This window comes from Argiope bruennichi, chromosome 4, assembly GCF_947563725.1.
Source record: "Argiope bruennichi chromosome 4, qqArgBrue1.1, whole genome shotgun sequence".
NCBI classification, from domain to species: Eukaryota; Metazoa; Arthropoda; class Arachnida; order Araneae; family Araneidae; genus Argiope; species Argiope bruennichi.
In genome coordinates this window covers 143,721,431-143,740,478 of record NC_079154.1, presented here as the reverse complement: position 1 = coordinate 143,740,478, position 19,048 = coordinate 143,721,431, and the positions used below count along the sequence as shown (strand labels likewise).

At 30.4% G+C, this 19,048-nt stretch overlaps 1 protein-coding gene across 3 annotated transcripts in view; it reads left to right on the top strand.

Annotated features, from left to right (window-relative positions):
* Positions 1 to 19,048, top strand: part of LOC129965448 (inositol monophosphatase 1-like) — a 61,524-nt gene that overhangs the window by 8,599 nt on the left and 33,877 nt on the right. For all 3 annotated transcript variants that reach the window (XM_056079320.1, XM_056079319.1, XM_056079318.1), the window contains exons 3-7: positions 1,641 to 1,733; positions 1,855 to 1,900; positions 6,766 to 6,874; positions 8,757 to 8,862; positions 10,248 to 10,399. In XM_056079320.1, coding sequence (XP_055935295.1) covers positions 1,641 to 1,733; positions 1,855 to 1,900; positions 6,766 to 6,874; positions 8,757 to 8,862; positions 10,248 to 10,399 — 506 coding nt within the window. The remainder of the gene's footprint in view (positions 1 to 1,640; positions 1,734 to 1,854; positions 1,901 to 6,765; positions 6,875 to 8,756; positions 8,863 to 10,247; positions 10,400 to 19,048) is intronic.

The window sequence follows — 19,048 nt, the reverse complement described above, 5'->3', positions numbered from 1 at the left end:
ATTTTGAGTGTGGCCCACAAATATTCAATGACATTGATGTCGGGGTACTGTGGTGGTGTGTGTAACTACTATTTACAATGAAAAAGACACCATATTTTGATATTACGTGCATTCTGTTTGGGGTCATCCTTCTGGAAAATGGAATTTCCATTTAAACCCAAATTTTTAGCTCTTTCCTGTAGATTGCTGCAAAGTATATCCAAGTAAACCATATCGTTTATAATGCCATCAATAAAATTTAAATTTCCTACCCCGGATGAAACCATGCGACCTCAAATCGTCTCGGAGTCACCATCATGTTTAACTGTAGGATGTAAATTTTTTGGATCCAAAGTAGCATTAGATTTTCTCCATGCAATACAGTGGCTGTCACTGCTAAAAATGTTGAGTTTTCTTTCATTACTAAATATAGCTTTCTTCCAAAAGTTATTGGTCTTTAATTGTTGGGTTTTTGCAACCTTCAAATGCTTTTTCTAAATTTGCAAGTTGATGAATGATTTCTCTCTAACGGTGCGACTTTTATATCCAGCTTGTCTAATGGCATTTCGCACAGTTTCAGCACTTACACTTCTGCCTATGATTTGAAAAGTTTCTGAAACAAGTTGGATGAACCATATGGTCCCGGAAATCTAAAGGAAAGTGGTAAAAATTTGGGTTTAGATGGAAATTCCATTTTCCAGCAGGACAACGACCACAAACAGAATGCGCGTAACATCAAAATATGGTGTCTTTTTCATTGTAAATAGTAGTTACACACACCACCATAGTACCCCGACATCAATGTGATTGAATATTCGTGGGCCACACTCAAAATAATGGTTCAAAAACACAAAATTGGAAACAAAATAAGTAGTTCAAGAAGAGTGGGGTGAAATATCTTCAGATGCCACCAAAAATTGGTTGAATTGGTACCATGATGTTTAGAGGCCATAATAAGAGCCAAAAGACATGCAACTTAATAGTGACACTTTGTTTCTATGGGTGGTATTGCAAAAATTTCATTGGTGTATTCTCAATTTTTTGAGGCAAAATTCTGCGTATGTTCATTTAAAATGCTTCTGAAACTTTTCAATTTAGAAGTTTTTCTTTATTTTTGCTCTAAATTAAGCCATTTGTTATGTGTAAAAATAAAAACGTGTTTGCACTTCCGGTAATGTGTTATTTATATTGAAAGTCGGATTTATCAAGTAAAAGTAAGGATTACTCTCAATTTTTTGAGCCACTGTACGCATTCACTTTAATTATTAGTAAAAAAATAATATATGTAATTATAGAGCATAATCATTCATAAGTGTTAAAAAGACTTAATGATCCATATACTGATGCATTTTTACCAATCATCACAATTTATTTCCATGCACCAGATACAATGTTTTTTTATCAATTGCTTATCTTCCCCTAATATGGGTGGAAAACAAAACACATGTGAGCACTGCTACTTGTTTTGGAATGGAAGCATCTGCTAAATGAGCAACAAAATGAAGCTTTCCCATTGGGGAATCAGAGTATGCTTCAGGCCTGAACTATGAGGGATGCTAAAGCATCATTAAACAACTCATTATCACTATATAATATTGTTAAGGTGCAAATTTATGGTACAGTTAGTCTTTCAATTAAATCTAAAAGAAAAAACTTTGCAGTTTTATAGGAGAAGAAAGTGAAGGTAGTAAATTGACAGATGCTCCAACATGGATTATTGATCCAGTAGATGGAACAATGAATTTTGTGCACCGGTATGTTTTATTTTCATTTAATTTATTATATAATAATGAATTAAATTATTTAATTTATAAGCAAGTTTTATTGATGATTTTATTATTTAAGTTGACTCATTTTAAGTTTTTTTTCTCATAGTTTTCCTTATAATGCAATATCAATAGGTTTGGCTGTGAATAAGCAAGTAAGAATTGTTTACTATGTATTTTATTTTATTTGTTATGATTTATATGCTCTAGATCTTAATTATCAATCATTATATATTTGTTGTTTAGTTTTTAATTTTTATTTTCCTCTATAGTTTTCATAAAAATAACTGTATTTTTCCCTCTCACTCCAACTTACTAACACACTATGTGGTCAAAAGTATCCAGACATTTTCAAAATCAGACATTTTTCCTACTGCCTCTAGAAAAGAGAAATAAATTGTCTTTGAAATTTGACCATGCTAAAAAATGTACCCGAACTCAAATTTTATGATAAAGGGGAAAAAGAATTTGATTTGATCCCATTTCACAAGAAACGAATGATGAGTTGAAATTTTAAAAAATGGTGTTATTTGTTGTGAACAACATTTATGTACATTTTTGCAAAAATAGCATCTGCTTTTTATTATAGTATGCAGAACTTACTATAAAATTATGTAAAACTTACAGAACACTTGATGATATCAAGTATATGCAGAATACTTGATATATACTTTTATATTAAAATTTCGAGTATAAATCTGAATACTCATGAGAATATGTATATTTGTAGAAAATAATTTTTAATGGACATGAGCAAAATATAATATTTTTTTCAGAATTTCAAATTTAGATTTATAGAGCAATTTTTATAAAAATTCCAACTGAATATTGTTAAGTTTTGAAAGATTTTGTCTTTACAACTTATCACTTTCTATTACTTATCATTTTCTATCTAGGCAAAATTAACTAGAGGATGGGATAGAGGGCAATTGGAATTCAGCTTGCTGCAGTACTGATACCTTTCTGAATTTTAATGATATTCACTCGGAATTTTTGTATAAACTTCTCTATATCACTGGCATAAAAAATTTAAAAGATATTGTGTTTGGTACATGTACAATTATGAATATATCAAGTAAATTCTTAATTTTTATTTTCTCAAATATTCAATATATTTACCTCCGAATAATATTTCTCTTCATGTTTTCTGTAACTTTTGCATGTTAAAATCTGCATCTTATAAGCAAAAAAATATGAATGAAAAATTTGGTATTTTTAAGAATTAATTTCTTTTCAAATGTATTTATTATTTTTATGAAAATGCATGCTGGGCAGTAGACAAAACCATTGTTGAAAGTTTTAAATTTTTCAGTATTATGAAATGGGACGAGTTCTTCATCAATATTTGATTGGTCATCTAAATATCTTTATGATCTAGTTTTTACTGCAAAATATGAGTTTAAGCATATTTATTTATTTGATCCAGGCCATTGAGTGAGCTTTACTGAGGAGATTTGTTTAAAATGTGTCAAAGATTTACTTTTGAGTCAAAAGTAAATCTTTTGGCTACATAAGGATATTATTTATAAAAGGACAAAAGAAGATGCTTAAACACTTATGAATATTTGCACTGATATAACACTTTTTGTATTAAATATTTTTCAGGATTGTAACTTTCAATGTTGTATTTATCCGTAATTATTCCATTTTTTTTAAAGGCAGATGGGGAATACAGTTTGAAAAAATATTACTGCAATTGTTAATATTTATGTTCTTAGAATTTTTTTAAAGAAGGCATTTTTCTTGCCTTGTATGTAAATTGGTGTTTTTATTCACTCCTGTAAATGCTAACTTCATCTAATTTTCAAATTTGAAATTTTGAAAACTTAAATTGATCAATGTAGTATTAAATACATATTCTGATATATATTATTAATTTCTTTCTTCTGTTTTTGACCTTGTTTGAAGGAAGAGGGTAAACTGTGTCTGTGGTTAAACCTTTAAAAAATATTAAGATATTTTTTGAGAAATATCAATAAAAAGTTGGGGTACTGGTTTGGTAATACTGGGTTGCTATTAAAAGATTAGCCCTCTTTATATATATAGTATTATTACAATAGTATAATGTACATTTTATTCATTATTACACTCCCAAGGGAATCTTGAATGTGATTCCATTGCATTTAAAAGTAATTGATATATTTAAATAAAACTTAAACTATAATTCTTGATATTTTGTATAGTGGAGTTGTATTTATGCATTTGTTCTTTGTGAACAGAAATGAACTCAAAAATGCATAGAAACATATAGCATGGATTCTCTTGATATATACTACTTAATTATTTTTTATGATAACTGGAATTGCTTTTGTCTATAAACAACTGTGTATATAAATCTGAACTCAAAAGGTTAACATGTGATTCATGAATGCTAAATAAACCCTGTTTTTGTAGTTAAATTTTCAATCTTGTGTGAATGAATTATTTTTGAATTTAATATAAAAAAATGATATTCCTTCTAAACATATTTATGAATTGAATAATTTTTCAGAGTGTGCCCTATACAATACTTTGTATACTTCAGTTTTAAGCATTTATATTAGCCTCATATTGAAGCATTATTTTGATTAATAATTTACATATTCAGTGAGCGCACAAAAAGAAATATAAATAGCTGATATTATCCTCAAACAATTTGCTGATATGGATCAGAATTGTTATTAAATTTCACTTTTGGATTACATCAGATATTCGTTTCTTTGAGATCATTTGTTTTGGGTGCTGAGCTATTTTGAAACTAATATTCAAAAAATCAGGATATGTATTCCATCTCTGTCCACAAAATACTTAATTCCCAACATCAACAATTCATTTTAAACTCGTAATTTAAATATATAATAAATCACAAATTTCACTGAATAATGACAAATAGAGCTCATCCAAATTTTTATTTATTAATCTTAAACCTATTTCAAAATTAGCTGAAATTTAAAATGTATATATTTTTTCCCCCTATACTGAATTAACCTCCCAACTCACTTAATTTTGTTAATTTGTGAAGTTTAAACTGAGAGTGGGCCAATTTATCCTTTCTGCATAATTAAAGGTATCAAATATCTATATTTGAAAAATGCATAAATTTAATAAAAAGTGTTTTTATAAACTAATTTTTGTTAGTGTACTAAAATGTAGAAATTTTAGTCTTTAGTTTATAATTCAATATTATAAATATAATGATATTTTTGAATAAAGTTTCTCAAACTTGTTAAACAATGAAATTTTATTTAATTAATTGATAATGTTGATCTATGAGTATTAGGACTGTGCAAAGTCATCAACAATGAAATTCGGGAATTATGCGAGATCATTTACAGAATCCCATTTTTGGAAACATGAAATTGGTCAAGTTGAATAGAATTTTCTAATGTGGACTAGTTTAATTGTGTGAAGTATTCATATTATTCAGTAAAAGCATAAAATATTTGTTATTAGCTAGCCATACTTTTGATATGAATATTATAGTGCATATGTGGTAACAGGGTAAGATGATTTAATCTATATAAACTTATTTACATTTTTACTTTATACTTCAATAAAGTCATAGCTAGCAAAAAAGTTGTCACACTCATAGGTATATGAAATTTTTCAGGAAATTACAAAAATGTAGAGAGATACAAAAAACATACATTTTGAGCTTGCATGATAAATAAGTCACAGTAGCACCTCACAAAATTCTAAAATGTCAGTTTGTGCCAGTGGCAAGAAATAAAAGTATAGATTAGTAAAAAATTAATTCCCTAAAAACAAAAAAATGTTTCCAGAAATAGTATTTTGTGCATATATAATAAAAAAATTTGTTCAATGAATACTTTTTATGATCATGATTAATGCTGTCCTTCACTTTATATTATCAAAATCTTCTGGTTCAAACCAATTTATTCATGGTTAAACCAACTTTGTGATATTTCTCTCTCCAATTATAAGGAAACGTCTGTCGGTCATTTTCCCCATGAGATGAGGTTCATATTCTTTTATCTGGAATAAAGGGATCCAGATTGGTTTAAAGGACACCTATGTAATCTGGTGTAGGTTAGCATTTGAACAGCCATATACCTCTAGTACCTGCAGTTGAATTATTAAAGCGAAATGAATAAATAAAAGAACTGATTTAAGTATTAATGACAAAATTGAAATTCTTTACAAACTCAAAGCTATAGCACACATACTTAAAACTCCAACACAACTGACAATGTTAAGTTCTCTCCTTTGTAAAATTTTGAAAAAATCTTTACTTTTTGTGATCAAGGCCAAGTACAAAAGGTTTGATTCTGAAGGGAACAAATGTGTTGGAGAAAACCCTTCAGTGAATGGCAAAATGAATCGAGTTCTTGAAATTCTAAAACATTGATGCAGTATCATTCAAACTATTTTAAAAAAGCAACTTAGCAGTTTTGTATAAACAATATATGAGAGATTTATTAAATAATAATCGCTGACATGCAATAATTAATGAATCTTTTTATTGTTGTTTTTGAAGTAAATTATTAATAATTCTTAGGTAAGTATTTTTATTCTTTTTCTTTCATATGATGAAAATCTATTGATTTTATCCTATTCTGCTGTTGTTGTCAAGTGTTAAATGTTACCAAAATTTTTGGCCTCAAAGTTAAACTATTGTACGAAAGCTTTGTAAAGTTAATATTATTATACATTAAAAAAAGTCACTGTTAGAAGATCCACCATACGGTACAACACATTTCAGACTCGCCATGCCATGCTTCCAATGAAATCATATAGTGAAATTGTTGGGAATACATAGAATCATAAAGAAATCTAATTGTAACTATAATAAATTTCCAATGTAATTATTCTTTATAGCATAATTTACTTTTCCTTTTTTCGTGCTACCTTTATTTTACCATTCATAAAAGTGCATGGTATGCTTACCCTGCAAACTAATTTACTTAACCCCGTTGCAAATATTTTTATTGAAATGTCTACAGAAATTTTGTTATATATAATATAAAATAAGCAGCTTCCTTATTTTGAATCATTGAATACATTTCTATTCTTTATTCAGATCGTGCTTGGTGTAGTGTATAATCCCATTCTTGACAGAATGTACACTGGCATCAAAGGTAAAGGTGCATTTCTCAATGGTAAAAGACTGCAAGTTTCTAATGTTGAAGGTAGTTTTATGTATTTTATCTTTCAGTTTAATAATCTAAAAATTAGAAAAAATTAATTTTTCTAAATGATGATATTAATTTTTAGCACATTGTTGAAACATCATAATATTTTATATTTAAATAAATGTGGGTAAAGGCAATGATGAGTATTAATACCTAACATATATTTATTAATAAACAGCATGTAAGTTAAGACAGGCACAAAACATTACTTAACTAACATAAAAACATATAAAAAGGTAAGTGAATGTGAGCGGCATGTCCCATCATCAAACTCTCATCTCCCAATTTAACTGTAAAATAATCATATGATTATCATAATGTAATCAGTGATGCAATATGTGCCATATAGAGTTTGAGAACTATTAGCTTACAGCTCCCACATTGGCATCATGACTGAACAGGTGATTAATACAGGTATACAGTATGTTGCAGTAAATATATCATATGATAAACAGTAAATACTGAAAAATAATAAGATGCAAAATGGCAGGATAAACAACATAGGCATACCATCCGTGGTATGATAAGCTTACAGCAGTAAAATATCTTCGACAGGAAATATTGAATAACTAAATAAAAATATTAGTGTTGTACATACAGAGATATAATAACATAAAATAAATAGAGAGAAAAAAAGTATTATATTCTCCAAATACAACACACACCAATAACAACAACAACAAAAGCAAAAACTTTTGATAGAACATGAATATTTTTCTGTGAAATTTCTACAACAGCCATGGAGATCAGCTTGCAGAAATCATGTAATAAAAAGCAAAATTGACGATTTATTTCACTCATTGTTTCGTTATTCAAAGGATCGTTTTCAACCGATTCCCTGTTGCCCCCAGTCATTAATATCTGGCTGTTATTATTGTATTTGTTTCAACTGCAATAGCAAGAAGGAGAAAGGAAGAAATATTGCGTGCATTAATAGATAAACTTTGAACTTCCATCTGCGAAATCTTCTGAGGAGACAAAAGTTCACCTTCTTCTGTTTCTGATAAAAACTAATGCCTTGCGATTTGTAAAATGCGAGTTTTGAAAGATGTCTAGTGGGTTTTCCTAAAAAGAAGCTAACTTTCTTTTAATTATTTTCTCAATTTTAGTCTTTTAATTTATCACTGATTATTGTAATTATTAATTAATCTAAAAATGAAAATTTTCTCAGATACTATAACCAACACTGCTTATATCAAATAATGTTTAAATAAATTTATTACTTATCTGACTCATTAAAGTCTCTTTACAATTTCGAGATTTTATATAGAAAACAAGTGAATAAACAAATTTTCAGAAATTTTTACCAAATGATGAATTTTTTTTTTTTTTTTTCATTTGATGTACCTCTTTAATGGCAAGATCAGATTCATGAAGTATATGAAGATGATCTATTTTTTTTTTGTATTGTACTTTATGTATAATGTTATTAATTATGACAATCCTTTCCTCTTATCTTTGTTCAGAAGATTATTTTTAATTAATATACAAAACAATTCTTTTGAATATAAATCCATTCACAAAGATGCATTCTCTGCTTACATTATTCTACTTTAAATATACAAATTAGAGGATTACTGAGTTTATGGAACTTATTAGATTTTTATATTTATCATGAATCACTTCTGTAATTTTTTTTTTTTTTTTTTGAAATTGTAAAATTACTTTTTGGGCATTCTGTATATACTGTAAAGATATCTTATTTTCTCCAGATGAGGAATTTTTCTTATAAAAATATTAGTACTATATATATTTAAGTTTTTCTCTTTGAAAGTGCTTTAATTTATGGGATGAAATTTGTTCAAAATCATTATTTTACATTATATTTCTGAATTGTAAGAATTAAATATTAATTTATGAATGGATTTTCTTTTATTAGAATTATCTCAAGCTCTAGTTATTACTGAATTTGGAAGTACTCGAACTGAAGAAAACATGAATCAACTCTTTACAAATATTAAGAATATTGTTCATAAAGCTCATGGGTATGAAGCATTTTTTTTGTCTTCTGTCACAATAATTAGGTAACAATACACATCATCCATATGATTCTTATTTTATTGCAATTGTTCTGTTAGAATATTTTTTCATCATCATATAATACATTACCCATGCCCTTTCTGCTCCTATCTATATGAGACAGCGAATAGCTTTGCTACAAATATGCATGTTCAATTATACAATGATCAATCAGTGAGATATTCTCATATCAATTGCTGGAAATTGGGAATGGAAAGGTGAAGGGTTGATGAGTATGAATTTCATTATCTCATAACTTCTGCAATTTAGTGACGTCAAAAGAAAAATTGAATGAAAAGGCATTTATATAGACATTTTCTGAGTGAATGAGCTATTCTTGAGGCCAAGAACAAAGAAATTTATGAACTTAGTAGTATTATTTAGTTTAACATTCAAATTGAGGCAGTCACATGCAATTTCATCAACACTATTGTGAAAGCAGATGAAGCTATTAATTATCCAATAGAATTTTTTAATTAAATTGATCTGCCTAAGATATTATTGCTTGTACTGCAATCGATTCAGCAGTTATGTTGTGAAGTCAACCAAAGCTTGGAACAGCCTGTGGCTTGTAAAAAAAAATCAGTGAGTTATATTGTAGAAGCAACAGTCTTTACCGGACCTTTTAAAGGTGAAGATGTCCTCAATCTTTGCATTTCTCTGATTCAAACAAATATGCCATTTCAATTTAAGATATTGCAATTCCCAATTTGAATGGTGTTTGCAATCAACATCAACAAAATTCTAGGAAAATCTTTAGAGTCGTGCTGTTTAGATCTGGACATTGACTGCTTCTCGCATAACCAGTTATATGTTGGATGTTCTAGAGTCAGCAAATCAACAATCACTATATCTACATAAATGGAACTTGAAAAAATATTGTATACCTGCAAGTATTGGGAAATTAAACATATTAGAAGTGTGCCTTTTCTTTTTTCTATCTTTTCAATTAAACAAGATTGAACCACAGCCTGTGGCTAGGTACAACTAATATTTTATATAAAACTATTAATAATGTATATATTTGTACACATATTGACAATCCATCAATTGCTCATACTAAATATTTTTTATTTTCTAGCCTTAAGGTTTTCATTACATAGCTATCAACAATTGATTTGATATAACTGAAATCTTTGTTATATTATAAACAGTAAGCTGAATATATTGCATCCTAAGTAATGTAGGATATATCAGCTATTAGATATTTATTTTTTAATAAAACATAAAATATATAATTTTATTAAACATAGAATACTGATTTACAAAACAAGTCCATCATATCATAAAATGCACTTCATATCATATTAAAATTGTATTAAAAAATTCAAATATGAAAACAATGTTTTAGAGTCCGTATGATGGGTTCTGCTGCTTTGAATATGTGTGCAGTAGCTGCCGGAGAGGCGGATGCCTATTTTGAGTACACTATCCATTGTTGGGACATGGCTGCTGGCAAAATCATAGTGGAAGAAGCTGGGGGGACATGCATTGACCCAGAAGGTGAGTGCTTTAATTTTCATTAATGATTGTTTGCTCTGAAGCACATGGCTTATTCAAAGACCTGTCAAAAGTCTGATTTTTCCAAAAAATAGAATTAAGGAAAACTGAAAATGATTACAACCAGAGAGGATAACAAGTTTTGAATAGACTGTAAATAAAAGTAAAGATTCAGTTTCATAAATAATATATAAATAAGTGAATATTGAATTTACTAAATAAATTAATATTAAACATAACAATTAACTTTTATAACTTTAGATCAATAGTTTCAATAAATAAATAAATAAATTTAAAAAGCATGAAAGCACTATTGATGTTTTCAGATTTTTGTAAAATAGTAAGATTTTTTTCCTCTTTTTGACTGAATTTAATAGATCAAAGAAAACAAACTATTCCATTTCTATTATATTTAATGTATGCAGCTACTCCTCTTAATTGATGAAGATTTTATACATTTAGGTGTAAAAATTATTTAATCATTTCATCAATAACAATGATAAATAGTGTACTGATTTTTCTTATTTTTGAAATATGTTTTTGACCAAGGTATCAGTTTTTAAGAAATGATTGTATGCATCTTCGAATGAGTGTTGTTTGGAAGTATTGTATTTACAATAAAGATGTTATTTATAATATTTACTATTATGGATTTAAAAGATATGGTTTTGATTTATTAAAGAGCCAAATAAATAATTTGGTACTAAAAATTTAGTCATCTTTATTAAATCTAAATTGAAAAGCAGAAATATTTATTAACAATGATGCTCACAATGAAAATTTAGAAACTACATGAACATTTTCTCTCTTACTATCAGATTGTTTCTCAGTACTTTGTTTATCATACATCATTATTTAAAGAAATAACTGAACATAGCATTTTATTCTGCTCATTAATGCCGTATGGTAAATATGAGATTAAAATGTAAAAAGTAGGGGGGGGGGGGGAATGGTGACATTTTATTTCTCAAACTGTTTTTTTATGACATATATACTGATATTTTATTGAAATAATTTTTATTATTGAAAATAAATTTGTTGCTAAAGTCAGCAAAACTTTGCCTGAACTATGTGGAGAAAATACTGATTCTGCTTCATAATAATTCAATATTTGTATTTGCTAAATCAACTCTTTAGTTTTAGATTCAAAAATGCATTATTTTTATATAGATGAAGAGATAGTTCATATTATCTTTTTAAATACCTATCGATTCTCTAAAGTTGGCATATATAAAATTACATAATCAATGCAATTAATCTGCAAATGTTGATGAATGCTAAAAGACACTGCTTAAATGAAAAATTATTGCATGAAAATTTGTACTCTTAACTAGGAACAAATACTGACTGAAAAATATCAGCCAATAAATTATAAAAATATATCATGCAGAATTATTAGTTACAAATGTCTGTTTTCACTGTTTTTAAAATGCAACAAATTTTTGAAATAATTGTGTATGGACAATTTAATGTACCATGATAGGAGTAACTGCATAATTTCATGTTATTATTTAGAGTGAAGATAGAAATAATCAAACTACGCAGATTTAATATGAATTACAGACAATGAAAATGTTAATACTGGAGAATGAATGTACTGAAAATGTTATAATTCAAAAACGCAAATAGTTATATAAATGAATTTAATATATATTATTCTTACTAAAATTGTAAATTTTTTAAAAATTTTAATTGGATAAAAAGAAAATGTCAAAAATGCATACTCAGTTTTTTTAATTACATTTCAAAACACTTATTAATGGGCCATTGCATGTGAGGATCAGTAGGGATATGTTAGATACTTTGTTTTTGTAATCCTTACAACAACACTTACTCGCTTTCATATTTCAAGAAAAGTAATACAAATCTGAATACTTGTAGAGTTAATGACCTTGTCCAGAGTCTTCAGTTTTCACATGGAGCATGGGGAAAAACATTTTAGGAAGTATACAAAAAAGTTATGTGTGTACAGGCAAGAGACCCCAATCTCAACCATTGGATCTATTTCGCCAATTTTTTTTCAAATTCATTTTGTTACATTGATAGTATAGTTAACCAGTCAATAAGAATGTTTCATTATTATTGTGCAATCAAAATTTAAACTAATGTTTTCTTTTGTTTTAATATGATGTATTTCATCAAAATTCGTCAACATGACTATGTTAATGTCGTTAATAAGGTAATCAAAGATGACTTGAATTAATTAGATTAATTTATTCCTTGCAGTTAACTTTACTGAATATTTCTTATTAAAACAAAGTATAATATAAGTTGATATTATACATTAATGATGGAGTGTTCTGATTTGTCAGCTATATTTCAAAGTGATGAAATTGTGAAGTTAACGAAAGAAATTTGCGAAATTGCTTTGTTATGAAGACTGAGGCCCGCGCCGAAATTTTTTTACAATATATTTCAAAATGAAGAGGAAGGAAGTAGATGGCCATTGATTATGTATCCAGAGATTATAAATATTTATATGAAACAAAAAATTTGAGATTTTTCTCTCAAGAGAATGAACAGTTTTATTTCTCACAAAAGCGGACAAAGATAAGGGACATATCTACAAGTCATGAACTTTCATATGAAATAAAACTTTGAAATCGGCCCAGTAGTTTGGTTAGCGAAATCTATTGGGGGGATTTTTTACTTGGAAAACATATTATGAGATTGTGTTTCTTTCTAATTTCTCTCGAAAATGGAGGAGAGTAGATATATCCCGATGCCAAAATATGAAGTCAATATTTGATTCACTAGTCTTGGCTGGTGATATCTGTCACAAGATTTCACTGTGTTATGTAATTTTGTTTCCGACTCCTTTTGAAATGAAAGGTAGAGTTGTGCTGGCAAAAGCCGATGACATATCTTTTCTTTATATGGAATAAAAACTGTCGAAATTGGTCCGTATTTTAATCTTAATGACTGGTTCATTGGTGTTTTTATTATTATTATTTTAAATGCATAGGTTTTTATTCAGTTGACTTGCATAGAATTTTGTGTTGATAAATATGTTTCTATTTATTGACTAATTTTGTTATCCAGGTTATCAATTTTTGAAGAATTGTTTCATTGATTCTACTTAATCTGTAAAGTAATTTCATTAAACTTTAGAAAAAAAGTAAATGTCAGGAAATTTCATTAAAACTTTGTTAAAACAAAGTTTTAAATAACTTTAAAATAAAATTAAGCATGAAATATTTTTTTGAGGAATTGAAGAAAAGTTCAATAATAAGTAATTTCTTTATTATTAATATATATATATATATATATATATATATATATATATATATATATATATACTAGCAGACCGGCAAACGTTGTTCTGCCATATAAATTATTTCTAGTGAATATTTTGGTTGATAATTGAACTGATAAAAAAAAAAAAAAAACTTTTATTTTTTTAATACTATGTGTTTCATTAACGTAACGAACATATACATTGTTTGATTTCTTAAAAGTTAAACGTAAAGTGAAAAAAGAGTAATATATTTTTTATCCTAAAGTATAAAAATGAAATAAAGAAAATCAATATTCATTTCGAAGAGCAATTGAGTGTACGATATTTTTTGTCAGTCCGTTTTTAGCCAACACAAATAAGCTCGATGGTTTACCCACGCGATAACATGCCACGTATAATTAATTGTCCGTGTGAAAAACATCGTGTGCCCAAATCTGTGCCGCAAACAGACATCGTTTTGCCTTGCGACTTATTGATTGTCATTGCTAATGCCAATCTAATAGGAAATTGAACGCGTTTGAATTAGTTGGCACGTCTGTGAGAATCATCGGAATTCGTGATAGCAAAACATTTTCGGCTCGGAATTTGCCTTTCAAAATGGTGGCTTCAATAACGTTTTTCATCAATTTTTTAATGACTAATCGCGTGTCATTACACAACCATGGTGGGTAATTCCGAAGTAAAATAACCGGAGATCCCACTTTCAGTCGTAGAAGGTGTGGTGACATGCCTGGCAAATCCAGTGAGTTCAAAAACTCTGTTGGATAATTTACAGCTTCGTTAGCATCGCAAACTGTATGATACCAAGTCACCTGGCAGCGACTGCTGTATCTTGAAGTTTAAATCGTCGACGTCCATATTTTTTACTGCCAAAATGGCTCTTTCTGCCAGCCACGCATGATTTATGTATTGTGTGCGTACATCGGGAAATATGCGGTCAATGAGAGCATTTTGCGAATCAACGATAAGTGCAGAAGGTACGACCGGAGTTTAACCCCCCGCTTGGCGCATTTTTCAAAAAATCGCCTACTCGCTAACACCGATCTTGCGCCGTGCGGTCACCGTGAAGCACTTGATCGCAAGACCGTGGTTTTTGCGAAGACAATTTTGAGAAAGTAAACAAAATACCAGTGTTAAAAGTTCAAAATTTAAAATAATGCATAATAATGTTTAAAATTGAAAAAGAACATTAAAATAATAGTTTTTAAGGAAATAAGATGCAAACAAAAATGCTTAATAACACATTGTTATTTTTAATACAGTTTTTAAGCATTTTTTTTCTCAGGGGGGCTGTGCCCCCCTGAACCCCCCGTTTTTAAAATTTTTTAACACGTTTTAAAATACTGCAAAAATACTATTTTAATGTAGAAAATTTTCACTTACCCATTCACATTCGTTTGATGGATGTGAGCAGCCCATTCATTCCACCCATTTACTGGTCAGTCGCCCGATCTAATTTGCCGACGAGGCGCTTGATCTATTGTCGGTGTCTTCGGCAAGATCTCTCACCCAAGGGGTGTAAACTTTTATGATATCATTTTTAAAGGCTTCAAAAGCGTCAGGTCCCACCGAGTGACCGTGGTTTTTCCTCCACGCATATTCAAACAGGTACGAATCAAAATAATCAGCCTTATGAGGAGTATACCTCAAGGTCCTTTTGATCGCCGACCACGTTCCTTCGATGGTATTTGTGTGGGCACCTGTTTCGGGATCTTTAAAATGCAGATTGTGCTGGACCTGAAGATGTGTAAACCCCTCGTCTTTTAAACAGTCGTAGGCTTTCCAACAATCGGAGATGACTTCCGTGTCAGGCAACACCCATTCCTTCAGCACACTAACAAGTTCCTCAGATGTTCTGTTAGGAACCACTTTTAAAAAACATTTTTTTCGAACCTCTTTCAATCCCACCAAACACCCATTCACCCTTCACATACCTTCCTCTTCCATACTTCATTTTTCCAAATTTGTTCTCATCTATTTCAATAGTCGAACCCACACCTCCTATCACAGTACTCTCTTCAATCAATACAGTCTGACAAACCTCTCGACAAAAGCTATACCAATCAGTCACAGTTTTATCCGTCAAATCCAATTCAACCATATTATGCTTTTGCATACACTGTCCTAACCATTTATTCGTTAATTTCAAAATATCACATATACTCAGATGACTTCCAGCAAACCAAGAGCCCTTCCTTACACTACGAGAGCAATCATGCGGATTCACTTTAGATCGAGACTTACACTTCCATTCATACCCATCATTCAGCTTGGGTTGCTTGGTGAAATTCATTTGCTTCCCACATTTCAGACATTCATAACTTGAAGCAATCAAACCTTCATTCATACACCAATCTAACACAAATTTCTTACCATACACAAGCATCAACGCAAAATATCCACTAGAATATTTTACCTCATTCATAAAGCATTCATCCAAATTTTTCTTATAATCCACACATTCCATCGTAGCAGAGAGGCAAGAGATCGTTTGAGAACCAAAAAAAAGGAAATGTTAAACTTGACTTTTGAAATATAAATATAAGAAATTTGAAAATATAAATTTTTTAGAAACTATCCAATCACAAAGTAGATGTCCAACCATAGCAGACAGCGGATCACGTGAAAGATAAAAGGGTTGCCAGAAGAAGGACCACAGAAAACGGCCGTTGAAATTTTTGGCGCGTTATCGCTAACTTGGCGATGAAGGGGGTTAAACTGCGGTTCAATCGGGCAGAAATTAGTGGGCAATTTTATGCATCTATTATTTATATAGACAGCAACTTTTCCATCGCCGATATCTAATAATTGGTCCGAAAATGTGTCAGCAGATGGATCTTGTAGCATTTGGACGCGCATGTTTATTTTTAATGCTGATGATTTTGCAGTGGCCAAACAGGCGATAAATGACTGTTTGTTTCGCCAACAGGCGATAAGCATCAATCATACCTATGGAGATGAACTTTGCTCTCCAACGAATACGAGTGACTCACCTCCTGCCTTCGCCGGCTTGCTCCGAACTTCTGCCTCGTGCTGGTCGATGGAATTACGGCCAATGTATCATGTTCTATATTTGTTAATTTAATTTGTAATTAAAATTTATTTTGTTATTTACATGGCTGGCAGTTTTCATTAAGTAAAAATGTTTTAATACTTTAATTTAAAGTAAATTTGGCAATGCGTGTTAAACCACGCACCAAACTGGTGACCCGGTACTTTCGTTTTTACTCTTCTAAAATTTGCGTAGTCCAGCCTCAAAATTTCTAAAATACACTCAAATCAGATTTTGGTGATTGAGCTTCTTAATTACTTTTCGTAATGGATTATTTTGGATTATTGTGCCAAGAGGTAATGCATCAAGGACCAGGTATGTGCTCGAATTTTCTGTTCATTTCTCTGTGATTGGTCAGTATTTTATTTCCCATTATTTTGGCGAAGAAATCGTATTATTTATATTCAGTATTATTTTTCGTGTTATTTTTTGTATTCGAAGTATTTATTTCTTATTACTTTCGTTTTGACTACCATGTTTATTATTATGATTCTTAACTCCTAAATTTTTTTTAAAAGTAATTTTAAATAATTATAACTTTTTCTGATACTCGAAATTATTGTAAAAATTATCAGTTTTCCACAACGAGTAACCAAAAATGCATAATACTGAAAACGAAACTGTCAATGCTGACGCTCCGACAGAGTCGCAGGTGTCCCATCTTTCGGTGAAAATACCGCCACTGTGGAGGAACAATATAAAATTGTGGTTCATCCAAGTGGAAAGCAATTTCGCTCTAGCTAAAATAACCAATGATCTTACAAAATACAATCATTTGATTGCAACTATTGATCCGGAAACTTTATCAGCGGTTTCTGATATTTTACTCACACCTCCCGACACCAACAAATATGATGCATTAAAGACTCGACTTATAGCCGAATTTTCCGTTCGTAAAATGAACAGATCCGTCGACTACTTTCTGAACTACATTTAGGCGCCGATAAACCATCGCAGTTACTCCGAAAGATGCGCGAATTCGGTGGTGGCACAGGCATAAAAGACGATTTTCTCAAAACTTTATGGCTGCAAATACTACCGTCAGAAATGCAGGCAATTTTATCAATAAGTTCTGAACCCCTGGACAATTTGGCCAACATGGGCGACAAAAATTGCAGAGGTCCGTATTTCCTCAGCAGATAACAGCGTCTTTGCCGTCAGCCGAGGCGCGGAAAGTAATGCCATGCGGAAAGCTTCCACTCTGGATGAGTTTACTGCACTCCGAAGTGAAATCGCCGCTTTAAGTAAGCAGGTACAACGGCTTTCCCGCTACAGAAGCAGAGGCCCTTTCCATCGGAAAAACAGACAGCGCAGTTTTTCGCGTGGGCGTTCTGGTGATCGTGGGAGAAAATTCTGTTATTATCATTCGCGATTCGGAGAAAAGGCACTGAAGTGCGTATCGCCATGTTCGTACTCAACTAAAGTGGATCAGGAAAACTCGCAATAGCGGCTGTCGATCAACCTACATCGACGGCAGCCGCGCAATCGTATCGTTTGCATGTTTTTGATAAGAGATCACATTTCAAATTTTTAATCGATTCTGGCTCTTATGTTTCGTGCATACCGCTCAAGAAAAATCAAAAGAATCTAAAGCCTGATTCTCTGCAACTTTTTGCAACTAACAACTCCAAAATTTATACTTATGGATCTAAATTATTAATGTGGACTTAGGTCTCAGGCGAAATTTGACATGGAAATTTTTAATTGCTAATGTGCCTGTTCCCATAATAGGGGCGGATTTTTTACAAACCTTTCACCTATTAATAGATCTCAAAGGACGCAAACTTATTGATAATGTTACTAAATTTACCCAACCCAGAATAATTTCAAAATCAACAGATTATGCATCTCTAAAACTTATTTCTGGTGAATCAATATACCATAAAATTTTGGAAGAATTCCCAGAATTAACAAAATTGACATTTGGGTTAAAACCTGTTAAACATAATACGGTGCATTTTATTGAAACAACCGGTCCGCCTTTCCATAGTAAACCTAGAAGGCTAAATCCAGACATGTATGACGCCGTCAAAAAAGAGTTTCAGTTCATGATGATCAGACCATCAAAATCACTTTGGTCATCTGCCCTTCATGTCGTTACCAAAACCTCGGGCAGCATTCGTCCTGTTGGTGATTATAGGAGATTGAATGCCTGTACGGTACCGGACCGTTATCCCATACCCCATATCCAGGATTTTTCCAATGCACTCGACGGGAAAAATATTTTTTCGAAACTTGATATAGTCCGTGCTTATTTTCACATACCAGTCCATCCGGATCATATACAGAAAACCGCAGTTTGCACACCATTTGGACTGTTTGAATTTCCATTCTTAAATTTTGGACTATATGGGGCAGCACA